Source organism: Rosa chinensis, chromosome 2 (genome assembly GCF_002994745.2).
Source record: "Rosa chinensis cultivar Old Blush chromosome 2, RchiOBHm-V2, whole genome shotgun sequence".
Lineage (NCBI taxonomy): Eukaryota > Viridiplantae > Streptophyta > Magnoliopsida > Rosales > Rosaceae > Rosa > Rosa chinensis.
The window spans coordinates 23,241,551-23,269,425 of NC_037089.1; the positions used below are offsets into that span (position 1 = coordinate 23,241,551).

At 37.4% G+C, this 27,875-nt stretch overlaps 2 protein-coding genes and 1 long non-coding RNA gene across 5 annotated transcripts; all 3 read right to left on the bottom strand.

The window, feature by feature from the left end:
• Nucleotides 1-9,265: 9,265 nt before the first annotated feature.
• Nucleotides 9,266-10,272, bottom strand: LOC121051389 (ribonuclease MC-like). The gene is made up of 3 exons (XM_040513691.1): nt 9,983-10,272; nt 9,666-9,885; nt 9,266-9,577 (listed from the first exon to the last, which is right to left on the bottom strand). Exons 1-3 carry the CDS (start codon nt 10,241-10,243, stop codon nt 9,552-9,554), a joined length of 507 nt encoding a protein of 168 aa, XP_040369625.1. The 5' UTR covers nt 10,244-10,272; the 3' UTR covers nt 9,266-9,551.
• Nucleotides 10,273-17,436: 7,164 nt separating this feature from the next.
• On the bottom strand, nt 17,437-22,030 carry LOC121051821. The gene is made up of 3 exons (XR_005807118.1): nt 21,925-22,030; nt 21,188-21,293; nt 17,437-17,886 (listed from the first exon to the last, which is right to left on the bottom strand). It is a non-coding gene; the product is annotated as an uncharacterized LOC121051821 (long non-coding RNA).
• A 2,287-nt stretch (nt 22,031-24,317) lies between these two features.
• Nucleotides 24,318-27,671, bottom strand: LOC112189785 (putative F-box protein At3g17480). Of its 3 annotated transcripts, none has more exons than XM_024329139.2 (6): nt 27,537-27,636; nt 26,063-27,413; nt 25,575-25,919; nt 25,281-25,329; nt 24,942-25,147; nt 24,318-24,686 (listed from the first exon to the last, which is right to left on the bottom strand). In XM_024329139.2, the coding sequence occupies exons 2-5, from the start codon at nt 27,383-27,385 to the stop codon at nt 24,942-24,944; spliced, it is 1,923 nt and encodes a 640-aa protein (XP_024184907.1). In that variant the 5' UTR covers nt 27,386-27,413; nt 27,537-27,636; the 3' UTR covers nt 24,318-24,686. The 3 variants fall into 3 exon arrangements, with proteins under 3 accessions (XP_024184907.1, XP_024184903.1, XP_024184905.1); XM_024329135.2 differs by having other exon boundaries at nt 24,328-24,686; nt 26,063-27,419; nt 27,537-27,671; XM_024329137.2 differs by having other exon boundaries at nt 24,329-24,680; nt 26,063-27,419; nt 27,537-27,671.
• Between the last annotated feature and the right edge of the window lie 204 nt (nt 27,672-27,875).

Genomic DNA, 27,875 nt, shown 5'->3' on the forward strand with positions numbered 1-27,875 from the left:
TCTGGCCTCTGACCACTTTCTCCACGCCGGCCACCACTCATCCGTCCTCCACACCGACAACACCACCTGAGAGAATCGAAGAAGAATACCCAGCCTTGACCAGCAGATCGAAGAACAGAGCAGGACCCTTGAGATCCCAAGACCCCGTCCGGCAACACCCGCCACTCGTCGATGAAGTAGGGAGCCCTGGCCCAGACAGGCTGACAACTTTCGTTAACTCTCTCCAACCCTAGTTCTGTCCTAGTTTATCGGTGGCCGCACTTAAGTCTCTATCTATTTGTGAGATTGTATAACATTTATTATGTATATCAGCTTGACTAAGAAAGTAAGAAGTCATTTCCTTACTAGGATGAGTTCTGTTAAGTTGTATTAGGGGTGTGCAAAACACGGTACAAACCGGCCAATGATAGGAGCATTTTTATGCGACATTTTAATAATTATTTCCTCATATTTTTCTTAGTTATTTCCTTTACTTAATCATTTTTAATTTAGTTTCTATTTTCTAGGTACCTTGGAATAAATGATAAGGAAATGAGCTGAAATGAAGAAATAAAGTTTTCCTGGTCCAACTAGGAATCCCAGTCAACGCAAGAATCCTGATGGGCTAGGAAACCTAAAGGCATTAGGAGACCACATGGCTTGAAGATGACGTTGGAGATATTATTAGGGAATTAAATCTGATTTTGCATGGGAAATTATGGAGTTAATGTCAAAAATCAAGAGAGGATCAAGGATAATGACGCCATGGAGAGATTTAAGGAAAAAAAGGTCCAAAACAAGTCCAAATTCATTCCTATTTTCACTCAAGATTATTTTGGCCAATAGAGTTAGTTTTTTACACGGTACCTATTTATACGTGTTAGATACATGGGTAATGCCAAATCGATCGATTTTCAATTTGTATTATTTGGATCACACAAAATTCTTAGATGCCTATTAGTGTTGCATAGCATGTTTATTGGTTGTGGAGAAAAGTATACCTTCCAAGAAGAATAAAGTGAAAGAAATAGAATGTGACAAATTTGACCGTTGGATGCGATTAAGGCAGGGAAACATGTATATGGTTAAAAATTGACATATTTTCGTCATCGTTTCAGCCTCAATCAGCTTGGTCAACCTTAGATTCTAAATCAAACTAAAATGCTTGTAACCACTCCCTCGCAACTCCTTTTCTCGATCTATCAGCACTCACACTCTCACGAGGACAAGATGTACCAACCCATGTGAAAATTTTGGGACATTTATCTCCCCGTGAGTCGGCACCCCTTATGAAAACATAAATGTATATTTGGTTGACCCCTTTGACCAATATGAAAACAAAGGCTGACCGAGTTATTTTTTTTACACGGTACCTATTAATACGTGTTAGATACATGAGTAATGCCAAATCGATCGATTTCCAATTTGTATTATTTGGATCACATAAAATTCTTATATGCCCACTAGTGTTGCATAGCATGTTTATTAGTTGGGTAATTATCACAAATGGTACCTGAACTTATCATCTATCTTATCGATGGTACCTGAACTTCAATTTTAATCACAACCAGTACCTGAACTTTTCGATTTTATTTCAAATGGTACCTATCACTAACTTCAGTTAATGTTCCGTTAAAAACTGACATGTGCCAAACAAGTGACTCATTTTTCAAGGATAAATTTGTAAAATTACCATTTTTTTTTTGTAATATCACTTATTTTCACTTATATTGTGGCAATATGGCTATAAAAAAATGAGACTATCAAAAGGAAAAACTTTCAACTTCAATTAAAAATATATATGAATGACAGGAAAAAAAAATTACGAAAGTTTTGATAAGCTTTTGGTTTTAAATATTTTATAGTTTGTCAAAAAAAAAAATGTTTTATAGTTTTATTTGAAATGTTTTGTCTGTATCTATAAAACAATTAATTTTTGTTGAGATATTGTTTTTAAATTTTATTTTCATAAGAGGGTAGAGATATATTTTTAATTGAACTTATATTTTTATGAACGTATTAATTGATCAAAATATCTAGTAAACAAAATTATTTTAATGGGTTTTTTAGTCAAACTACTCTTGAATATAGGTCATGTGTTTTGCACATGTTAGTTTTTAACGGAACATTAACGGAAGTTAGTGATAGGTACCACTTGAAATGAAGTCGAAAAGTTCAGGTACTGGTTGTGATCAAAATTGAAGTTCAGGTACCATCGATAAGATAGAGGATAAGTTCAGGTACCATTTATGATAATAACCCTTATTAGTTATAGGGAAAAGTATAACTTCCTAAATGAACAAGATGAACAAAATATAATTCGGCAAATTTGACTGTTGGCTGTGATCAATATGAAGAAATATGGCGATGGTAAAAAATTTACATGTTTTTGTCATTGTTTTGGCCTCAATCCACGCGATCGACTCTAAACTCTAAATACCCATCACACTAAAACGTTGACAACCACTCCCTCGCAACTTCTTTTCTTGATCCTGCAATGCTCACACTCTCGTGGGGATGAGATGTATCAACCCATGTAAAAAGTTCGGGACATTTACCTCCCTATGATTCGGCTTCCTTTAGGGAAGCATAAACGTATATTGTGTTGACTAATTTGACCAGTATGAAATGGCAGGTTGACCGGGTTAATCTTTATACACGACACTTATTAATACGTGTTAAATACATGGGTAATGTCAAATTTATCGATTTTTAATTTGGGTTTGCATATCATTAGAAATACATATGTGTCTGTTTGCCTCAAAATCGTCTCGACTCAAATTAGTAGCCGAGGGATTTGAAGTCCAATTGTCCTTCTTGATACGCAAGCGTGCCAACTCGCTGCCAATTGGCCAAGAGAGGTTTTGATAAGATTTGCGCTTGATCTGACTTCTTTCAAGTGACTGTGGGCCGAGGAAGGAACCGTCTCAGCCGCTGGGTTCTCTTGCCTTTGTTGCAAGGACTTTTGGCATCTTTACCGATGTTGCTTTTATTTTTTATTTTTTGATGTAGGTTGCGGAAAGTAAAGTGCGAAAAGTGAAAGAACAAGAATCTAAATGTGAATTAATTAAATTGCATGAAATTTAAAGAGACTGAAGAGTAAATTGCAGGAAAGATAAATTGCAGAAGGTAAAGAAAGCGATAAAAATTAAAGTAGGCTAGAGAAAGAATGAAAAGATTGATATTGTAGAGAATTTGATGTATTGATTTTGAGTTGTGTTGGTCGGGGACCTCTTACAATGAGCTAGATGCCTCCTATTTATACAATTACATACATGATATTTAGGAAGGAAAGAAAAATTAGATTATATGAATATTTCAGAAATTAAATTAAATGAATATTTCGGTCTTAATGACCGAAATGAAGATATGTTCCATATTGCTTCACTCCTTAATCGAAGCGTAATAACCTTCTTCTTGTGGCGCCATTAGAATTAATTTGCTCTTAATTGTGCAATACTGTCTCCGATGCCCTCAAACTCAATAAAATCTCGGCATTAATTATTCTAAACAATAAGTATCGCCGTTATTTTCTTTCCTTCTCATTTCTTCTCCAAAAGTTAATATCTAATAAAATCTCATAAATATGAAATTTTATTGAGTATCAACAATAAAAGCACCATATTTTCTTCATTTATCGGCCAAAGATTTAAGGGCCGATTTACCAAAATCAGGTACAAACAGTGTCTACTATTGTCATATAACTTGTACATTGTTTATATTGTGACAAGGACTTTTCAAAAATGATAGAGTAGGAAGTTGAATTTCATCAAACCAACCGTTGGATGAGATGATTGAAATATGTTATGTTTGTTGTAAAAAAATCAATCAATTTCATCATCGATTTGACTTCGATCCATATGGTCAACCGAAGACACCTTAATCACACTATTTATTAATTACATTCCTCTAAAGGCATCTAGGGAGATATCTTGGTAGGGTTAGAAGTCTTTTTGCTCCACAAAACTCGGAGTGAAAAGTAGGATTTTTTTGTTGGTTTTCCCTCGTCCGGCCGCGCTACAACGCTGGCGAAGGCTCTTTGCCTCGTTAGAGTATTGTAGTTGCAGCCGGGCGGGATCTTGGAGGTTTCTGGTGGTGTAGGATAGTCGGAGGCGGGACTTTTACTTCATCCGTTTATGTTGCTGGGATAGCAATGGCGGTGCATCTACATTGGGTATGGTTGCGGAATTGTGCTTGGCTATGTCTTCCTAGCCCATATGTTTTGGGTTTTGACCAGGGTTGGAGGGCTTTTCGCCGGTGGGGTGGCTGGTGGTGTCAATCTCTTGTGCCTTGGCGGGTTAGCCTTGGCGGTCTAGATTTGAACTATGGACCTAGAATGTTGTATGCAGTGATCTCCATGGGAGAGTGGTGGTGGAGAACTGGTGCTGTTGGCAGTGGAGGGATGGTACTAACATTGTGTTGATGGCAGTCTTCATGCTGGCAGTGGTGGAGGTTTGGTGGAAGGCTGGGAGGGGGGAGACTGATCCTGAACAGTTGGTACGAGGAGGTTTTTTGTGGTTCATATCTGATGTGCGAGAGGTTGACGGCGTTCACACTACTCCAAAGACGAAATCCAATGGTAGGCCGGTGTTGGTTTCTTGGCAAAAGGATATGGTTTGTGATTGTCTTATTTTGTTTGTTATTAGGTTTTGGTTTTTAGGTAGTTTGGTGTCAATAAGTCCCTACTCTGAGTTTGGGTTGTTCCCTTATTCTCTTGAGCTAGGGTTGGGTTTAGTTGTTATGCAATGAAAATGGTGTCATTCCCGGGGACAATTTGTTTTAAGCTTGGTTTATTTTAGTTGTCAATTTGCTGACGAGCGATCCTTACACGTGGTCTGGTACTTTTTGGACACAGTATGGAAGAGGGCGCAGTCTTCTGTGCGGTTGACTACAAGGTATTCCGGGAATCTCAGGATTATGTGAAATTTGTAGCCTGGGAAAGGGGCGTAATGTGGTTAGAGTTTAGGCCATTTGGCTCGATGGTACCTGTAACCGCGATTGTACTTGGGGTTTTGGTCTATGTCTCCCCCAATGTATGATTTCTGATTGATTAATTGAAGGTTTTATCTTTTCTTTAAAAAAAAAAAGGGCTAAATACTGTTTACCACCCTGTGGTATGGACCTCGCATCAATTCAGTCCCTCGACTTTCAATTTCATCAAAAACACCCCTGCGGTATTATTTTCTCGTCCAATAGGTCATTCCGATTCAATTCCGTCAGTTTCTAACGTTAACTGCTGACGTGGCATTCCAACTCAGCAAAAGTGGGACCCACACGCATGTGAAATTCCCAAAATGACCCTGGGCAACAGAATATGGAAAAATCCAAAATTAATTCCAGATTTGAGGTTGAGGAGATTCGAACCCCTCCCAAAGCATATGCAAATGAATGGCCCAACCACCAGACCACTTGCATACTTCTAGTATATTGCGAACAAAAATGTATATATATCTACATAATATTGCCCAGCAGCTTCCAGAGCCACAGCAACCTCCTTGAGCTGAGTGGAATTGAAATCGGCCACACTCCCAAAACAGACATACACAACTGAATCTGGTTTCTTTGAATCAAGCCATTTCAAACACTTATGCTCATCAATTGACACTCCTTTTCCTCTTTGTACTTTCTCCTCTGTCTCTTTATTGCATAGAGAAACCAGGCCTATATGCCATGCCTTTCTCCCCAACCCATTTCTGTAATAATCTGCATAAACCGGTTCGAGCTCATAGAAACTGTTAACAACAACTCCATAGCTCTTCAACTCCGATTCCCTAGCCTTTTTCAGCAACTGAGTCAAGTCATTTAAAACATTATCCTTGACAAAATCAGGCAGCTGGGATCTTGTCAATTCAATCCCACCAGGCAAATCGGGGATCACAAAAGGATCAGTTTCACCTGAAACTGTATTGTAAGGCTGATAGAGTCTCACACACTCCAAAGCAGATAGAGAAAAGAAGCCAGTCCCATGAAAAACCAACCTCGGAATACCGAATTTCGCAGCGGCTTCAGTAGTCCAAGGATAGAATATGTCAGCTACAAGGCAAGTTGGTTTGAACTCGTTGAGAAGCTCCTCGAGCGGTGCTTGAAGCAAGCGTGTGGCTATGAAGAACTTGTTGACTAATTCCGGCTGGGGTAATGAGTCGACAGTCTCGAAACCTTTCGGCAGACCAGCCTCTTCACTTGGGAACTTGATGGCCTTGACATGTATGTCAAACCCAGAAGAGTGTTGGCTTCTAAAACCCACCCTTGTCCATCTCTGATCTCATTCCCTCCTTCCCCAACACCCCGCAACCTCCCCAACACCCTCACCTTCTTCCGCCCCAAATGTCCACCGCACTCGCACTCACTCTCAATCAAAGCCCAACACCCGGCTCATACCACTCCAGGTCAGCTCCGGGTCGACATTCTCTCCGAATCCCTACCCTTCATCCAGAAATTCCGAGGCAATTTATTTTTGAGAAAGGGCGGGTTTTCTCACCTATCGTCGGTGAGGAAGAGCTCAATGGTGGCTGGCTTTAGGAGCGCGGGTTGCGGAAGAAGAAGAGGAGAGGAGGAGAGAGGTGGGTGGATATTTTTTTAAAAAAAAAACACTATTATGTAGATATATATACTATTTTTGTTCGCAATATATTAGAAGTATGCAAGTGGTCTGGTGGTTGGGCCATTTATTTGCATATGCTTTGGGAGGGGTTCGAATCTCCTCAACCTCAAATCTGGAATTAATTTTGGATTTTTCCATATTCTGTTGCCAGGGTCATTTTGGGAATTTCACATGCATGTGGGTCCCACTTTTGCTGAGTTGGAATGCCACGTCAGCAGTTAACGTTAGAAACTGACGGAATGGAATCGGAAGGACCTATTGGACGAGAAAATAATACCGCAGGGGTGTTTTTGATGAAATTGAAAGTCGAGGGACTGAATTGATGCGAGGTCCATACCACAGGGTGGTAAACAGTATTTAGCCCAAAAAAAAAAAGGGCAACCCCATCAAGATATAAGACATTTAGAAAACCGACCGTTGGATGCAATGATTGAGATACTTTATGTTCATTTTTAAAATATTATCCGCTTTCGACTTCATCTCAACAACAATCCACTCAGTCTACTACGATGTCTTCATATTACTAACACTAAAACACAAATTGCCAATTTGTCATTAATATTATGAGAGCACTCTTCATTACCATTTCTCATATGGTATACCTAGATCACCCATGTACAAGAACTTGAGAGACTCAATATTCGCAGTTAGATTTTTGTTTTTCTTGAAAATATAGGTAGTTTTTCTAAACACTTAAATTATATTAGCCTTTCTCCACACATGCTAAGCATGTGCAAGTATTTTTTTTCTTCTGAAAATAAAAAAGTAAACGGTTATTGTAGAGAAGAGATAATGGGAGAGAAAAGTGGGTTGTGAGTTATATTTTTATTTATTTTTTTAATAAAAATATATTTTATAAATGTCATAATTGTCCTTATGATTTAATTAATTCTCAAAATTTATTAATTTTCTAGAGTCATTTCTATCAAAATTTTAGATTTTGGCTAACAAACCATCTTCTTTTAATAATAGTATAGATAATTAAAATTCAATCAAGTCAAAAATCCAATAAAAAATTTAATTTAATTTTGTTTTTAATTTTTTAATTTATAATTTTTTTTTCTGATTTATTTTTAAGTAACTATTGTCGTTTAAGAACAGTAACTAACAAATTTAAATTAACAAACTCAGTTTATTATAAATTGGAAAAAAAAAAAAGGGAATGAGGTGGCTCGATCTTGAACTTCCACCCTACACAATTCTTTGTGTCTTAGCCACCGCACCACCGTTGTAATGTGTTAATCTGTGTGCTGCCTTCTATAGCTTTTAAGCATATCAGTGGAGGAGCTCTCACCACTCCTTGCTGTCTTCCCCACATGCTTGCTTAGTTCTCGATTCCAGACTCAAACCCCAAGCCAAAGCAAATCACCACATACCCAGAAAAGCTCCAAGCTAGCCAAAGGCACCACATTTATGCTTAAAGCCCAAAACCACTTCTGGGCTTTCTTCTTCATTACCCATAACAGAGACCCAAGTCTTTGCATCTTACCATTTTCAGTTTCAGTCAAATTATATTATTGGGTTTCTTGTTTGTAATTGTTATTGAAATTTAATAAACACCTCTTAGTTTTGGTGGGCTAGTAATTTCGCAGCACAGATGGAATGGTTTTGATTCAATTCATGGGGAGATTCCTGAAGCTTGTCGTGCTTGAAATGTTTGAAGTATTTGGATCTTGGGATAATTATTTATCTGGCGGTCTTACTGATTTCACCAATCTTTGGTGTTTTTCAATCTTGGATTGAAACAGTTTTCGAGTTTGCATGGTTTCTCTACTTGTCGGCCGTCTCTTAGAGTTTTGAATCTGGCTAACAATTCTGTGGTCGGAGGCATATTGATATGTTGCTTCACTTCAAGCTTTGCAACATCTAAACCTCTCATTCAATCATTTGACTTATGAGATGTCTCCGACACTTGTATTTTTCGGAGAAGCTTCTTCTCTGAGACTTGAGTAACAATGATATATCCAATGGTCCTTTTCTGAGCAAGGTTGCAGAGACAACAGATAAATCCGGTCGTAGAAGATGAAGCCCATTAATTGAAGGGCACATGAGAGGGAGGTGGCTCAGTTAAAACTCATTTACCATGGACGTAGAATTGACGTAAATGCCCCTCCATTAACGGACGTCTTTGGCATAGCCAAGAATAATGCTTGTCATCAACCTTGTTTCGAGAATTATGATCTTGAGTGAACTAGGATTGACTAGGAGAAGCGACAAATGTCGGAGAAAGTTCTAAAAAAATGGTGCCGTGGTCAAAGGTACTATTGCATTAATGCGTTAGGTTTCATATATGTTCCTTCCTCGCATTGTATTTTTGTATTCTTTTTTATTTCAGAAAACCTCAACAAAGGTTAATTTGAAGTCAAATACCATGCCCAATAAATTTGACCAGCAAAAAAGAGATGCAAAATAATCAATTTTTTTTTTTTTTTTTTAGCAATGGAAGATACGGATCATTAAATCCAACAATACATATCAAAGAAATCAATAAAACAAACGAAAAAGCAAATCAAACAAGGATACTGGGGGTATAATCGGTTGAGGTGTCACCCCTCTAATTCATTGACTTCAGATTAATTCAAGCTATATCTGAGTTTAGAAAAGGAATAAGTCAATGAAGAGTGATGATCCCTGAATTCCAAGAATGGGAGTATCGGAGTAGATATAATTGAAAGGATCGAAAATTAAGTGACTTATTTATTAGTACACAAAAGAACTTTTATTTGATAATACCAATAGTATAGACTAATACATCGATCCAAGAAACCGCTGATCGAGATTGCATCCTCAAACGTAGAGCAGACTGTAAATTGTAAATTACTAGTTGAGGAGCTTATTCATATTCAGATAGCTAGCTAAGCTACATAGTATACCTTGCCCGAAGGATCTCGGCAATCTGTTTTTCTAATATTATTGAGCGCGCAACTGATCACATTTGTTGCCTGGTGATCCAGACAGATTATCACTTCCTTTAGTGTGTAACCAAGGGCTGTCCTCCTGCACATGATTAAAGGAGTATTGTTACTCCCGATTTTCTTTTGGATTGCGGTTACAAGCTGAGTCATAGTGTATGATGTTGCAGTACCCGGTTTAATACCACTTTGACGAAGCACTGCAAGGATGTCATATTGGTTCCATAGCTGGTGTCCTTTCTCAAAGTAGGACCTTTGAGTGAAAGGTGGTACACCTGACTCTACTGCACATGCACCGTGCTCTCTATACTCATGCTCCCAGAACTGCATATTGTTTTTTTGTGTTAACACGGACGGCCATGAGTTTCCCAAATCGGTCTGCAGAGGTGTTATCTGAAAATAAAAGGTACAATTAGAAAAACATATTGCTAATTTGTCAAAAAAAAAAAAAAAAACTGTATATGTCAAATATTTACAAATACACACACACCTGCGCCTTATGAAAGGGGTTATTCCTCAGTGCGTGCACACAACGGACAAGTGTATTGGAGAAGTTAGAAGGCCATATTCCATGTACATGAAACTTGGTTGGGAGAGGTGAGATGCAATGACCTTTTGATTGGTCATAGCAAACTCCAGGTGGGTACTGGAGTACAAATTGCATGTACTCGTAGGGTTCAGCATTTGAAACGTTGAGAACTTGTACAAGTGCATATACTGATAGAAGGATAATGAAGTTTGAATTCTTCATTGCAAGTGGTGTGGAGCTAGGCAAATGATTATGAGATTGATCGGGTTAGCTGGTTCTTTGATCAATGGTGTTTATATAGGACAATTGTAGCTAAAAAAGGTTCTTCAATATGTTTACAACTTTACATAAATGTATTTATATAAATCCATGCATTTTTTTTTTTTTGAAATAATAAATCCATGCATAAAATGACTAGGACTAGTTTTAATCTGAAACATTAATTGTTGTACCTAATTAATTGACTCATTTGTACCCATAATTAAAAGTGTGTATACAAAATTAGTAATAAGCTAATGACGTCCTTTCTTACATCATGCATCGTAAATCAGTATATATAATAAGAGTAATGTCTTTAATTACTCTCTTTTTTTTCATGACTAACTAAAATTTTTTTTTTGTATTTTTGGTTGACTAGCAAAAATGGAGAGAGATGTGCATATATTATTAAAATTAAGAATTTATTTCTTCTTATATGATCAAGCAATTACGGTTATAAAGTTTATAAATTGAAATCCTTGCAATGATCATTAAAATCACTCAAAAACTGACAGGAATACTGACTGCAACCGAGTAATTCTAGCATCTACTGCATGGAAAAAAACATCTTGGACCACTCAAAAACTGTAATATGATCAAGCAAGGTTATAAAGTTTATAAATTGAAATCCTTGCAATGATCATTAGCAGTTACTAATTTATATAGTTCCGGCCTCGTCATCTTCCACTATTGAAATTCCTTCCTTGCAACAGACTTATTGTCCGAGTAAGGTCATCGATTGTGATTAGAATTTCATTTGACAAGGAAACATAGGTATTGCCCTTTTTAGTAATTAGAAGCATCATTTGAGTACCTCAATATGTGTGTGTTAGCTAGTGTGTAGAAATTCATACTTATTAACTTTTTAAATTTTGCTTTTTTGGTGGTTGCCTTGGAGAAATGGCGATGATAAATATGGGAGGCGGGTCACATGAAGGGGGGTGAGGGAGGACTTTTTATGCTCTTTTCTGTGTTTTTATTCAGAATTTAGATTCTAAATTTATAATTAGAACCTAGCGGTTCCTTCTTGCATTGGTAATTACTCTAATTTGAAGCTGATCGATGTGTAATCCATCAGGTCTTTCTCAATTTTCTCTATTTGCATATCCACTTAAGACCGCAAATCTTAATGAGTAGATTTGTGTTTTCTTGCTTTCAGTACTCAAATTTTAAAGTAATTTAGCAGGTAAAACTTATACCAAAATAAGGAAAATCCAATATATAGCAATGGGGTTTAGGGTGTTCCACTTGGTCATCCTCCATTAAGTTTCTCTCTGTGAAAATGACTTGTAAAATGATGGAAAGCATGTAGCCAACAACTCATCATGACTAAGGAACCATGACGAGTAGTATAGGATTAGGAAATGCTTTATATATATTTTGTTTCTTTGTATATCAACATTAATTTTAGAAACAAATTTGGATAAATGGCATCCCTTTCAGACATTTAAAACAAGCATATCAGAATATTACTAATGGAAGAATCATCAATTTTACCCTAAGTAATAATATATAGGTCCTTACTACCACTCTTACTCGACTCCAACCGTTATCAGTTCATTCCTTCTCAAACTTGTAATTCTCTCAACTGCTAATTACCAATAAGGTGAAATGCTTTGGTGACAGGACAAGGGGAGGCCTTGAGGCGGCATGGGTGGTGCCTCACACAGTCACACTAGGTCGCCGATTCCGAGAGGCCTCCGAGCTGGTAACTTATGTGTATATAATGTTAGAACTATATTGGGCCTATCATTATCTAAGCTTAAGTAAACAAATTTGATTAAAATCTTATTCCAGTTAATAGGAGATATATAGTAATATAAAACCTAAATACCTAAGTTAAGTATATCAACTCTTTGGTTAGGAATTCATTACTTAGGCTACAAGTTAGGCCTATGAATATATGATACATTAGAGTACTTATTAAGATGACTTGATCCTTAATAGATACCTTTATGGGAGGACTCTTAGGGTTGATATTCTAATAAGTCTAGGATCCTAGTCAACTCTAGGGTGTGTATTTTGATTTTTGAGTATGTCTAGGACAAAGTAGAGGCTTGACCCCCTCTAATTCCTATGCTAGAATCCTCAATTTCGTATTCGAGAGGTTATAAGCATGGTGATTTACACTTGTTGCATGATTGTGCAGGCGGACTGCTTAGTAGTCTAATTCCCGATCTTTACGCCGATTAGAGTGAGTTAGTGACCCTTGAACCGGCTTTAACTCTCTCTAATTGAGTTAGTGTGACCCTTGAACCGGCGCATTAATACCGAAATGAGAATATATCACTACTAGAATTTACCCAATTGGTGTCAAACCACTTTTGTCACCTATTTTGAAAATTTCGTCACCCAAAAGTATGAGTGACAAAATAAGTTCGTCACCAGTTTCGTCACCTATAGTGCGTGACCAATTCCTTTGGGTGACGAAATGATAAGTTCGTCACCAAAATACGTTTAGGTGACGAAATGCATTTGTCACCTAATCCATAATATTCCGTCACCTATTCTATTTCAGAATTGGACTGATTTCAAAAATTGGAGCCAAGTTTTTTATAACCGCCAAATTTCACTCAATGGGTGACGAAATGAATTCATTTCGTCACTATTTTTAGTTCCACTGATTATTTGAAAATTTATTTCATATTCATCAATTTATAGCTTATTGCATGTCCTGGCATAAATTTCAATTCAACTGTCATATATTGCATTTCAAAGTTAATACAAACTAAGTATTCATATATAAAAATTAAATATCTGTAAGTACTGGACAGTACTTTACATCCAAAATTTGAAACTCCTAGTACACATTCCAATCCTTTCTAATCCTCTCTTGCTCATTTCATCAATATTATCATCCTCATCGCGACTAGGAAGGTGCCTTTGAGTCTCGACCTTGTAACAATACAATGTAGCTCAAAAAGTTTGCCAATTGTTGTATAAGAAGTTGATGCAAAGCCAAAGAAGATTATACATGCACTACACCAAAAATGGTCTTTTACCGCCCACAATGTGCGCTGTAAAAGGGTATTTACTGCGTAAAATAGCAGGCTGTAAATGCCCGAGCCGTAAAAGACATACCTCAGTTACGGCACACTAAAATGCGCCGTTAAAGTGCTTCCAAAAACGCCGTCAAAGTAATATCACAAATGTCACTCACGTTATTTACGGCACATGCTGCACGCCGTAAAAGACTTTCTTTTTAAGGCGTATAATGCGTGCCGTAAAAAGCTATGGAGATCCTATTTAAGGCTTACTTTGCATGCCGTAAATAAGGTTTCAAAAACAAAAAAAAATTAATAAATTTTAGCTGTACCAATTTCACATTAGTATCACCACTGATCACTCATGCATCCATGACAAATTAAATGAATGAGAAACAATTTAATCAAATTATAATTAATTTCTTTTACAAAATGCATGACAATATTTGAAAATGTATAAGTAGCAAATTACATTACATCAAACTTCAACTCTACAACTTAAACCCACATAATTTGAAAATATATACCAAATCATCTAGGTCTCTTTACAGCTCAATCACCTGATGTACAAGGGCAACGACACTAGGAACTACCCCATCAGGAACTCGCAGATACTTGGTAGTATTTCCATGGATGTAGCACTCACGCATCCTCCAAAACCTGTCTCCATTACTATGAAATCACTGGGAATGGCATTAACATCAGCGCTAGGAATTCCCAGGTTTCCAGCTGGAACTGAAACCCCATTACTATGACCAGCATGGCCACTTGAAAGGTGGTGGTTGATACAATCATCACAAATTCCATAACGTAGAGGACTCTCTGTTGGTTCGGATACTTCAGAAGGGCCATTCGGGCACATTCATTTTTGCTGCAAGAACGAAGGCACCTTTCTGTATTTCAACCAGCGGCGGATCCAGGAATAAAACTTCGGGTGGGCTTGGGTTTATTAATAGAAAGAAAAAAAAATTACGGAGAATCTCGACGGTTGAAACCATGTAGTAATGTATTTTGACTGCTTCAATTTTGGCTCATGATTTGACATTTTGGCTTAACACCTATAAATTAAGAAACTAACTTTCAAAAACCACAATAAAAGCCACAATATTACATGCACTGCAGTAAGAGAAAATAAAAAGAAAGAGAATTCCTTGAAAGCTGTAGTTTTGCTCAATTACTAGGTTGATTTTAGCCTTTAAACAATGCTCTCCAAATAGGCTTCGACGGCATCATCTAGATAGCTATAGCTCTCTGCATCTCTGACAAAAAAAAACAACAGAAGTAAAATCTAGATTAGCTCTCCGCCCGTGAGATCATCATAGATTCATAGTGTAAACTATTTGCAAAATTAACAGCAAAGATCCATTCCTTCCAACCAAAACTAACATGAATATTAAAGACTTGCAACGACAAGTCAACAACCTCGAAAAGTCGAAATAGATGCAGCATATCATTGATATCACCATGACAATAACAACTATCACTCATTTACTTTATTAGGATTAGAAATAAGCCTTCTTCTAAACCGTTGTTCCTCACATCGAATTGGAAGGAAGAAGCCATACCAATTTCTTCCTAAGCAAGTTCCAAGGTTCCACACTTCCACAGCAAAGCACATAAAAAGATCTTCAATCCACTGCTAAATGCCTAAAGCAAAACCCACGAAATTGAAATTGACATCAATTCTTAACCCTAAAACTTGCCCCAAATTGAACTGAATAAATAGAACAAAATTGAATCCTACTTACATTCAATTGATTGATTGCCCAAATTGAAGAAGAAGAAGAGTAGAAGAGAAACTGACTTCGATCTCTGAGAGAAGAAGAGAAGATGAGACTGTCTGACTGTGAGAAACTGAGAAGGACTGAAGGAGTGAAGCTGCAAAGCAACGAAAGGAACGCAGCAGAGAGACGATCGTGGTCGGGACTCGGGGTTTGGGAGTTGGGACTTTGGGTGGGCTTGCCCAAGCCTATACCCATAAGACAAAGAAGAAGAAGAAGAAGAAGAAGTATACAGAGAGAGAGACCCATAATGGGATTTGATTCCCCGAATCGAAACACACTCCAACTGAAGTCCCACTAAACCCAAGATTGATCAAAATAAGCAGTCAAACCAACAAACTAGGCAAACCAAGCAGACAAGAAACCTTCCCACAATTGAAAAACCCTTAATAGATCAAGCAGAAGATGAAAACTGAAACAATAAGTGAAAAAAAAAATTGTACCTTGATTTGGCCAGAGAAAAAAACCAATGAGCAAAGCAAGGCCAAAGTTCTCAACTTTCTCCAATTCAGAAACTTCAAGACCCTGAAACCGGTGGCCCCAATCTCCGAGAGCGGCAACCACTTCAATATTCTTTAATTCGTAGCTCAATCGATCCACGACATCTCGATGAGAGGAGCAGAGAAAGTGGTGGTGGTGGGAGGGATACGCGGCCAGTGACTCGGCGGTGGAGCAAATCCAGTGAACGGCGACTTGGCGGTGGGAAGAGATGTGGAAGGAAGAGATGGCGAAAATTGAGGTATGTGTCAGGGACAGAGAAAAGTTTTTGTGTTATGAAATGAAAAAAATAAAAATGAAACGTGTGAAAAGATGGAGGGAAATAAAAATTTTGGTGAAAATTTTTGCGCCTTTTACTTTTACGGCACACATCAATGCATGCCATAAAAGACCATATTAAAAAAGACATTAACAGCGCACTATTCTTGCACGTTGTAAAAGATAATACTATTACGGCGTGTATCTATGCATGCCATAAAAGACCAAACGAAAAATGACATTAACGGCGTGCATTAGATGCACGCCGTAAAAGACCATATATCAGAAAGGGTATTAACGGCCTGCGTGAAAATGAGCCGTAAATGTGTGTCTATTACAGCACACATTAGATGCACGCCGTAAAAGACCATATCAGAAAGGGTATTAACGGCCTGCGTGAAAATGCGCCGTAAATGTGTGCCTATTACGGCCCGCATTAATGCACGCCGTAAAATGTGCGCGGTAAAACAGTCATTTTCTTGTAGTGATGTACCTATAATATCCCAAAGAAGAGGGTATGTCAAGTAACATGAAACACAAAACACTCCCATATCAATCTCAAAAGATGAAACTTGAAGCTTCCAACAATTTAATACCTTTACTGCATGTGATACAAATTACAAGGAAATATATCACAATTGACCTTAAATGGAGGAAAATACTTCATAAGTGATAAAAATAAATATGTTCAAAATCATTTTGATAATTTGCAGGAAGAGAGAAATTATCAACTAATAATGAGTTTGTATTGAAATGTCATTTAGTGTATATAATAGATATATACTCTATGTCTATAGAACTAGTGCCATGGCAATTAATAAGTATATGCACATATTCTTTTTAACCAATGATATAGAAAATGATAGGAAAAGGAGCGAAAGAGAAACACTGAGCAAAGTACTTGTAACATAAGCACACTCAGACCTATTTTATTCCCCACTTTTTTTCTTTTGAGGAGATAAAGGAGTCTTTAGCCAAGTGGAAAATGAAAAGCAGTACTATATATAATACAAAGAAGCTGTAAACTTGTTATGCATAGAGTAAAATACACACTAACCTTCAAAAAAGAAAATAAAGCACACAATGAACTTGATAAACAGATATGCTACTTTGTTATATTGAAAATGCAACAAGAGCGGTACCCACTTTGAGGTTCCATGCATAAAGATAACTAAGATTATTGGCCCATGATTGAAAAAATATTACAGGCATTTGCTTCAAGAAAGATAGAATTCTGTTTATACCAGGACAGAGCACTCAAAGAGACACTTGACATACCCTAACCTCCTTAGAACTGTAACCATGGAGATGCTCGCCATTCTACACCCAAGCATGACATAACTTGACGTTTTTTTTTAATTCTTGAGCATGGATTACCATCTGACTTATACATGACATATGCAGAATCGTAAGACTAATTGAACCATTATCATTGGAAAACTTATTAAAACTCACACCAAAACTGAACCTCATAACAGAATAAATTCAAAAACTTTAACAAAAACCCAGTGGGAGTTTTGGCCTCAATACCTGAACCATGACCGGCATATCAGTCTCCACAGCCCTATTCGTAAGTTCTCCATAGAAACTCATCTCTCACCTATACAGAAAGCTACAATAAAACTCAGAATTAGACCCAAAAATTATGAAACTTACTCACAGAGAAAGTAAAAGCCTTCTATTTTTATTCTTGCAAGGAGAAGATCTCCACCTACCCTACAAATCCCAAATAGCCAAAAAATGAAATCAGAAAACCATGCCAACAAAACATTAAAAAAAGACACAAATTGTCAGATACCGAAAGCCAAAAATTTCAACGACAAAACCCAATAACCTGGGAAATATTGATTTCCCAAAAGCACAATCAATGAGACTGCATGTTTCAAAAAGCAGAGTTCAATGATCATAAGGTCCAAACACGACAAACACATTAGTTCTATATCAAAATCATGTAAAGAACAATACAGAGTTTATACCTGAATAAGTAAAGGAGGCTGAGATAATTCAAAACTCCATAATTGAACTCAATGCAAGCTACAGCAGCATGAAGCAGTTACAAAATGATAACCCACAAATTAATTCAACCCTATGATTAGATATCACAGAAGATGAAAAAGAGTCAGCCCTCTGTTCGATGAAAATCCCAGTTCAAATTTCAACAGCACCAGATACCGATCAGTCTCCTTTTCATCTATCTCCATGGGTACCATGACAGGACCCTCCCCGGATTTCACCTTGAAATCCAGAGTGGCCCTGCGGGGTCCACCTTAGAAGAAATTCTACTAAAAATTTGGCGGAACTCCCTCTAAAAGTGGACAACCCAAAAACCTGTAGAAAGACATTTACACTTCCAAAATATTCCATCCTTAATCTTCTGGAGCCACCATGCTCCCTAAATCACAACATCTCCCATTTCACAACAATTCTGAAACTTAAGAATATTAATATCATGGGTTATCAGAGCAATCTAATGTACAGACGTACAAGATGATAAAATATAAGATAAAGAACCGATACTTTTATAAGGCGGAAGCTACGACAGCTATGCCTCAACTCCATGTATGCTCGACCTCCTGCTAAACTGGCCTGCAAACTGGGCATTTAAAACCGAAGGGCCCAGGGGAAAGCATTTAAAATCCGTTAGAGTGAGTGGACGAAAATCAAGTAATTTCGAATGAATAAGTAAAACTTAATGCTTTCCCAAGTTATTCTCTAAAACCTCGCATGCAGTAACAATCTTGAAAAATACTTTTAAATCATCATGTTTACTGTAATCTCTTAAGATCTCATCCTCAATCCTTTCTGAAACATCTTTTTTCAAGAGGTTCGTTTGATGACTAGAAAGGACTGCTGTCTAGTCATCTCATGTCATCTGGGAGGGACTGCCACCCAGATGACGCATCGGAAGGGACTGCCAACCGGAATAGGAGGCGGTGGATAGAAGGGACTGCCAACTAACCACAGATAGTTAGAAGGGACTGCCAACTAACTACCTCATGTCATCTGGAAGGGACTGCCAACCAGGTGACGCATCAGAAGGGACTGCCAACCGGGATGTAGTCTAGAAGGGACTGCCAACCGGGATGTAGTCTAGAAGGGACTGCCAACCAGACTATTACCTAGAAGGGACTGCGAACTAGGTAATGCATGCATGCGCTGACTGATAGCCTCCTCAATAAACTGGAAACAACCTCTTACAATTACTTGCTTTTGGAAAGAAACTCGATATTACTACAATAAATCATTAATAATTCACCGAAAGCATAACTCAGGATTATCTCGCTAACTCAAACCTCAATATCTCAATAAATCCTCGAGAGCATAAATCAAATACTCTGTAAATCAATAAATGCTTTCGGAAAGAAATCTCAATCTAACTTCAAGGCTGATAAGTGCGGAGCTCAAAGCTCAATAAATCTCGATAATTCAATCATGCTCAAATATTCGATGAAACATTCATACTCGTGAATCCTCATAAAAACCGATATTCGAAATCCATAATTCTCATAATATTTTTTTAATCAGTCACTTCCCGAAAATCATTTCCCAACTCAATAACTCATAAATAAATAGCTTGAAAAAAAATCTATTGAAAGCCCTCGGGAAGGAAATCCACTAAAAATCCCGTAACTCATAGAGCATAATAAATCTCAAGAAATCAAGCTCAAAAAAATCATAATACTCAATAATCCAAATAATAAATTAAACCTCAATCGGAAAAATAATAATATACTGCATGCACATTTAATTTAAAATAAATGTCCACTCACAGTACTATTTAGGCGATCACGCATATGAGTTCCTTCATCGAGCAATAGCTCGGTATATCCCCCTGTATACAATTATAATTCATGAATAACGATTCGGCAATTAAATAAGATTCTAATATCTTATTCTCCTAAATCAAACTTCCAATTTCTTTTCCAATTTAATCCAACTTCACCCTTAATACCCACTCATTAGTTTAAAGGTTCTAGGGCAGAACCGAGAGAAATCCGAAGGTCGGATTCTCGTAAATCGATAATCGAAATCCTAAATATTTGGAAATTAGAAATCGATTCAAAACTTCTTCAATTCCAACCAAATTCACATTTACGAGCTCTACCTCAATTATAGGATTTAACTGGCTAAAAATCGAAACAACAAAACTACCCTACGTGCCTCCACGCGCCACCTACCCACGCGCCGGCGGCTACCACCTCTGATGGTCACCAAATTTTGGCAACAGCAACATCACAACAGACCCAACAAGTTTCTCAACTACAGCACATTCCAATTTTACCTTTAAGTGCTCGAAATTGGCGGGTGAAGAAAACCCAAAAAATCCCAGAAAATCCAAGAACCCTAGGATCGGGTTTTGATCGATTCTCCTTCTACACTGCAAATCGTGGCTCAAGGCTAGGGGAAAATGTTCCTTGGCGAAAACCCCACCTTCGACGCCGATTAGGTGGCCGGAGACGGTCGGAATCGCCGGAAATCGACTGAACTTCCAAACTGCTACAGTGAGCTTCAAGGCTCAAATCTGAGCTCCTCTGGCCGATTCGTCGAAAAACACCACCGCAGGTGTGACAAGGAGGAGGAGGCGAGCTTGCCGGTGCCCGGATTCCGTAGTGGGGTGGCCGGAGGAGGAAGAAATCGATGGAGGAAAAATCGGGCCGAAGAGGAGGAAGGGATCGGGGGAGAGGAGAGAGAAAACTCGGTAAGTTTCCGAAAATGGAAACTTACCACAGTATTTTCCACCTTTTATAGAAACTTACTATGAACAGTAACTTCGTATTTCGCTCATAACTTTCGCATACGAACTTCAATTTTTACGTACCACATATGCACGCGCTCGGTTTAACGTCCACTACAACTTTCATAAAGAACATTTTCTTAAATTTTGACCCGACCAAAAAGTCAACTTTTAGGGCCACTAAAAGTACTGAAACGACAGTAAAAGTGAAAGTAAATGTCGTTTACCGTCTACATGACTAGTAAACCGGTGAATTCAGGTTTGGGACGTTACATACCATTTCTGCGAGGCAGAGGAAAAGAGAGACATCTGTGAAGTCAAGAATTAGGTGGTGGCTCAGTAGACCAACATGTGGAAGGGGAAAAATTAAAAGTTACCCTTTTTTTAAACATGCATGTTGTGTGCATTTCAAAACTGAGAACGTGACACTATTTGACATAACAATGAGTCAAAAACCAAATTAAAGATATAACTTTGGAACTAACTGCCAGCTATTCCTATGTACCCTTAACAATATGTTTCCTGTTCCATGGTTTCTCTTAGGGAAAGTCAAGGACAGATATGAAGCTGAGTAGTTATAGTATGAAGCATCTCAATTCAAAGCAGGCAAATACTATTACCCAAGAAAAGTTTAGAATTTCAGGAGATCAACCTTAACAGAAATAATGGCATGATCAAGAAGTGGAAGCAAGATTAGGATGAGTGAAAAGTGATGAAACTCGGATCTCCTCCTTCACCAACTCCAACTGTTCGCTATTCTGAATGAGAACTTATTTCATGGCATGAGTTCCATCGTCTGCAAGAGAATAGTAAAAACAAGTTGAGCCCATCAAACCAGTAAATGAAGCAATAATCATCTCAAATGTCTAATGTAATACAATATCCTGATTGAAAATCCAATACCACACAAGAACAACAAAGCCAAACTCGACAAGTTATACAGCCCAAACCATGGATCTATAAAATAAAGTAAGAACCTTCAGCTGAATGGCTAAGGCCACCAGATTGATTCTATGGAGTTAACGTAAGACAATCTCATAGTTTCACAAATATTCACATATCAAGCATTCATAATCACCAATGAATCACATTTTAAACTCAGTTTAGCAATTCCAATGTCAGCTCAGGCTCAAAACAAATGCTTCAAATCACAAATTCCCAAACCAAAACCAATCCGGCGCTATAAAGAATAAAGCTCTAACGAATTCAGATTCATACAATACAAATTAACCATTTCAGATTCACACCTACACGAACCAGATCGCAGAATCGAAAAGCAAAGCAGAGAAATTGAGATGAGGAGAGAGGAAGCAGACCAGAAAGGTGAGAAGGGTGGGAGTAGTTGGAGTTGAAGAAAAGTTAGTGATGCGATGCAATCGATTTCCTTACCTCACTTCGTCGACTCAATCAAGCCTCAGGAGGAGTCCAATGAGAAACCACACACCAACGACCCGAATCAGAAATTGTTCGAGTGATGGGCGATTTGATTAGGAGGAAGGCGGCGATTTGATTAGGGCTCGGTTACGGGTGGTGGCGGTATCGAGAGAGAGACCTAGAAAGTGGATGGATGAGAAGTTGTTGACTAGAGAGAGAGCCAGACTTGGTGGATAACTTCATAACATTTACCAAAACGACACAGTTTTTCATTTGTTCCACTTTGACTAACGGAAACATCCGTCACTAATTTTATGTTGTTCGTCACCAAAATACACACAGCGTGGCTTCTTCAAAGAGCGAAAAATTTAGTGACGAATTCGAAATTTTGTCACCAAAACCCGTATGGGTGACATATTTTTGGTTTGTCACTAATACTTTCGTGACTAATTGGGTAATTTCTTGTAGTGATATATATATATGGTCATTGAGCCTTGAACTGCCTTGGATACGACTACCGCCAAAGTAGGAAATTTACATCTGCATTAGATTAGCTTCTGACACATAAGGTTTGGGTGAAGGAGCCTCTCTAGGACCTGACATTCTCATTCATATTGTTTACACTTTTATTAGTTACTTTTTATTGGTTCCGTTACATTTCATTACTTTTTTGTTAATTTAAAATCAACTCTAAAATATTGAACTCTTCGATTCATTGTAAATAACTACCACTAGGCTCTTAGTTTTGATTAGGTTTTTGTGAAAACCAAAGCTGAGCATTGCTAAGCTTTGGTGCCTTACAGTAGAATTTTGTTTATTTATTATTATTTTTTGCATGCTAAGTGTCTTTATTTCCGATTAGCCAAGGAGTGTGGTTTAGCCACTAGTCCCCGTGATACGATAATTTTGGCATAATATTTTCCTATGTTGCCAATAATACGTACACTAACGTAAATGTGTATCAAGTTAGTGGACCCTGCAAGGCCACTTCGGATTTCATTGTGAAATCCAGAGCGGATCATGTCATTGCTTATCTCTATTTTCCCATCGCAACCGCCCAACAGGTACTTCGTATTCAAATCACGAGCGTTGCTCCCCTCCTCTCCATCTGCCCAGGAACCACCCATCAGAGAAAGAAGAAGAAGAAGAATCCAAAGCAAAGGTGCCGCCACCAATTCAAAATCTCTTGATCAAACCCCATGAAAGGGAAAGCATCACCCATCAGAGAAAGAAGAAGAAGAAGAATCCAAAGCAAAGGTGCCGCCACCAATTCAAAATCTCTTCATCAAACCCCATGAAAGGGAAAGCATCCACTATCATGGATGAGATGCTAGATTAAAAAATTGGAATTTCAATTCCAACCCTAACAGAGCGGCTACTAGGGTTTTATTAACTAAAATGAAAAAGGTCCCTCTACTATAAGATGTGTGTTTAGAATGCATGTACAAATAAAATGACTAAAATGAAAAAGGTCCCTCTGCTATAAGATGTGTGTTTCAAATCACGAGCGTTCTTCTTCACTTGTAGGAAAAAGTTATTAAGATGTGTGTTTAGCATGCATGTACACAGGGCCAGCTCTGAGGGCTACCCTGAGACGACCGCCTCAAGATCACCAGCTTTCGGGGGCCTCTAAAGAAAAGAAAAAAAAGTTTCTTTACATATTTTATGGAAGTTATATAACACATTTTTTTCATATATATGTGAATCTGTGTGTAACAATCCAACAATGCTGGTAATTTAATTTTTTCCTGGCATGCAAGGTTCGAGTCTTGCTGCCGCTGCACCTTTTTTTGAAAATATTTTTGTTTTTGTTTTGTTGAAAAAAATCTACATATATTTTCAATAAAAAAGGTACAAAACAACTATAACACTAATCGGAATAGAATTACAATTTGTCAACCTTATATACAAAACTACACTTATCTTAGAAAAAGATTAAGACTACATGGGGAAAAAAAGACTTGTGAAGCCACATTTTCATTTTCCGCCTCGGGTCTTCATAATCTCAGGGTCAGGCCTGCATGTACATTACCTATTAAGATCTCTTAGTCTGTTGTACAAATAAATTTTATTATTCTATTGGAATGCATAATGAATTACCTAACTTTATATTTTGTTATATGTTATATATCCGTTCGTCTTAGCAGTGACGGATCCAGAAAAATTTCTCACATAGGGCAAGACTATTAAGTAGTAAGATCATTTTTCTTTTTTGAAGCAAAAAATTCTTAACTTTTAACTGATGTCAATTAAATTATCTCAAACATGTTTGTTCTTGTTTTTTCTTCTTCTTTTTGAAATTGAGATTTAGAACCCAACAAGTATAAATAAGTAGGAGCTAAACACTAAAACTGAAAATAGAATAGTGAAACTAGAATTAATACAAATTTAAATTGAATTTCAAAAAAGAAAAATATTTCATGAAATGATTAGAGGAGGCGTATTGTTGATAAGAGAGGCGTGTAGTAGAGTTTGTGCTCTAGAGAAACTCTTAAGCTTTTAAATAAATAAAAAATAAAAGATAAACATGTTCTCTCAAATAAAATTTAAAGAAAGAAAAGATAGAGGTATATGCCACTATCAATACTGTGTCATTTTGATAAGTTCAAGGAGACCAGGAATCAAGAGCAGTATCTCGTCATCTTGAACCTCTTGCCTCTCTTTCATAAATTTTTTTTCTGTAAAATCTTCAAAGCACAAAAGCTTCCATGGCTTGGTAAAAGAATCGAGGTTGGGCAGCTGCCAAACCTCGCCACCCCCTGGATCCGCCCCTGCATCTTAAGGTGTTCGGTATCAAAATTTTAGATGTTTGGATTTTGTATGTATAAACTTATATAGACATAAGCTTGTCATAACAAAAATATAAACAATCCAAAATCTAATTATACATATTCCAGGGCTCGAAGAAAAGAACAAAGATCATATTGAATCTAATTAAAGACATAACTACAGCATGAAGGGACACCGGAACATAGTACTCTTATATCGATCAGAAAACAAGTTTTGTAGTAAACATGAATTAAGAGACCGACCTAATGAAATGGGAGGGCATATTCAGCAATTTTTTCCCATGATTTGAGAGTTATATCTCTGTAGTCGATTTTGTACACTGCGAGTTGAGATATGGTGAAACTCAAGCTGGAAATGTTTTTATCTAGAGAACTAACTTTTTCTAGAGCTATTTTCCTCTCTTCTTCTGTCAGATTCCCGTAAAGGAGACTCAAATATGGCCTACCACCTGCAGAGGAGGAGAGACAAATTACATGTTATATGATAAAATAAGCACAACAGCTATGGTCCATTTCAAAACTAGGCACCAACTCTGAAAAACAGTTATCGAGAAAAGCAATTCTACAATGCAGGGAACTTACCGCTATGGAAACCCCAATGTGCAGTGCATATGCGAGTTGTACAGTCTAACTGAAATTAAAAAAAAAATCAATTCATGTATTACTACTCAGTGTATAAGAAAAATCAGAGTAATTGAATACTTAGGCTCTACTAATACATAAAAACAGAAATGTGCATAAATGAAAAGGTGCATGAGATCTCCGAATCAAATATATTGTTTCAAATTAGAGATGTATACCAAACCGGAAACCAACACTTAAAAATTCATATTAATAAAGACAAAACAAAACATCATAGCAAGAAAATTTAAATACCTGATGGGATACTTCTGTTGATGAATCAATGAGTAGGGAAACACATTGGTGATAAAAATTGCTGGTAACCACTAGATTAACTTTTGCTTGGTATGCACGAAAATATTTAGAAGGAAGAGATCTGAATTTGTTGAGCACATCTTCATACGTCATACGAATAGACCCCACAACAGTGATATGTGGTTTGATCTCCGGCCCACCGAACTCAGCCCTGAGACCTTCCATCAACTTCTTGATCCTAAAAGACACATCATTCGGTGGGATGGCCCATATTGAATATGAATGCAATTCTCTGTCCACTATGGAAGGACCGGATGGAAAGTGCGTGAGTGGAGAAAAGTTCACCTGTAAAATAGCATGAAACATCAATAATCTGAATGTAAGGTATTTCCAAACTAAAGATAAAATTTGAATATCCTTATTGGTACAAATTTATTCAGGCATTCGGATAAAAAGGAGAAAGAAAGAAAAAGGTTGAGTAACTATACCGCACTGGAATTATTTCTGCTCTCGAGCTTGTGGGCTCCCAAGACTGAAACTATACTTTTCACATAGACAACAGCTACAATGTCATCTGACTCGTCACATATCTGACGAGTAGAATAAGGCGTGTTTTGAATGAGAAAATCTTTTAAGCTTTCGCTACCAAGGTCATAGGAGAGTACAAGTTTCATGAAATCATTTATAAAAATCTCATTGCTATTCAAAAATGCCAATGGTTTCTCTGTGGGATCAAGAGTCAAGTGTTTTGTCCAAGCACCCTTCGGACCACCAAGCTCATCCAGCACCCATATTACAAAAGAATATTCATCTTCAGGTTTATAACCTTGAAGTCCAACAACCAATACAAAAAGAGCAGGGGATTCGTTCCACACTCGAAGTTCCATACCATCAGTGAAGACCCAGGGATGATACAAACACTCAGGTAACATGATATCATGAAATACCTCATTCTCAATATCCAACAAAATGATGACCGGCCCAGTGAGGTCCTCGTATCTATCAAACGCAATCAGTTCCTTATGTTGCTCATGTCCTAACCAATAAAATATTTGCTTGAATTGAATCTGGAAACTTTCGGGCCTAAGGACAGTGGTTTCTGTTTCGAAAGCATTGGTGTTGATCTTTCTCCAAGAATCAGTACTCAAAGTGTATATTGCAGCCTTTGGAGGATTATAAATATCATATCCATCATCCCTCATTTCTGAAGGAGAAACTAGTCCAATGTTAACAACTTTGTATTCGTTCAATTTAGGATCATATCCAAACCCCTGAACATACCTGGACCACACATCTTCATACCAATCATCATCTGGAAGGTATGGAAAGGGGGGAAGAAGCTTGAATTCCTGAATTGCTGGGTTCCATAAAAGCACCTGAAAAGATTTAACTAGAAGCAGACAGATGATTCCATTGCAATGCCCTACGATATGAACTGCTTCGCCTCTAGTCTTTAGACTCATACAAAAAGGAATTTTGATGTCCTCGACACTAGAGACAATAATGCTGTCCTCACCATTATCAATATCATCATCATTATTGCATAAATTAAGCAACGAAAACACTAGCTCTTCTTCTTCTTCTTCTGCAGTCTCATTAGCAGTGTCTTTGTTGTCCTTGGAGACTAAACGCTTCTTCATCAGGAGCAGACGCTTGGAATTGGAATTGTAATAGGAGAGGTGGTTAGCTACGAACCTGGGATCGTTGATCAGCGCATACCACCCTTTAGAGGCGCATTTGAATCGCATCAGAGCCTTGGGAGGCAGAGTTGACAGGATTTTCTCCACCAGATCTTCATCAACCTCTGCCATTTCTGCCACGCCCTATCCTCTTCAACCTCTTCAACTAAAAGTAATAAAAGAACAAATTCATTACAATAGATCACAATGATGATAGAAGTCATAAGAACAATGGTTCACAGAGTATTGTTAAACGAAATCGGATCTAACTATATAGAATTACCTTAGTCCTTAACCTGAGAACTAGAACAAGAGACGGGGAAGATATGATGGCTGCTGGAGCCGGAGATCGAGAGATATTACCGATGGAGACTTGAAACAGCTTGTGAGTTCTGATGTTGTTTGCTACATATTTATTTCCATTAGGTTTTTATTGTACTTTTTCTTTTGCAAAAAAAACAAGGAAAATAAAATAATGCCAACGAAGACATGAGTTGGATAATTCTAAATACAGTATTAGGACAAAAACCTAATGAGTTTCTTTTGAAAAACAACGTGTTGCTATTGACTTTCTCATGTGCTATGGGATTATAAAACAAACTCTACATACTAGAACAATTGG

What these genes read in the sequence shown, in the direction of transcription:
- LOC112189785 (XM_024329139.2), bottom strand. Translation starts at nt 27,385, where the DNA reads ATGGCAGAGGTTGATGAAGATCTGGTGGAGAAAATCCTGTCAACTCTG. An exon ending in GCAGAAATAATTCCAGTGCG is followed by an intron (nt 25,920 to 26,062) that starts GTATAGTTACTC and finishes GCTATTTTACAG; the next exon opens with GTGAACTTTTCTCCACTCAC. An exon ending in CAACAGAAGTATCCCATCAG is followed by an intron (nt 25,330 to 25,574) that starts GTATTTAAATTT and finishes TTTTAATTTCAG; the next exon opens with TTAGACTGTACAACTCGCAT.
- LOC121051389 (XM_040513691.1), bottom strand. Translation starts at nt 10,243, where the DNA reads ATGAAGAATTCAAACTTCATTATCCTTCTATCAGTATATGCACTTGTA. An exon ending in ACCCCTTTCATAAGGCGCAG is followed by an intron (nt 9,886 to 9,982) that starts GTGTGTGTGTAT and finishes TTTTATTTTCAG; the next exon opens with ATAACACCTCTGCAGACCGA. An exon ending in TCAAAGTGGTATTAAACCGG is followed by an intron (nt 9,578 to 9,665) that starts GTACTGCAACAT and finishes AATCATGTGCAG; the next exon opens with GAGGACAGCCCTTGGTTACA.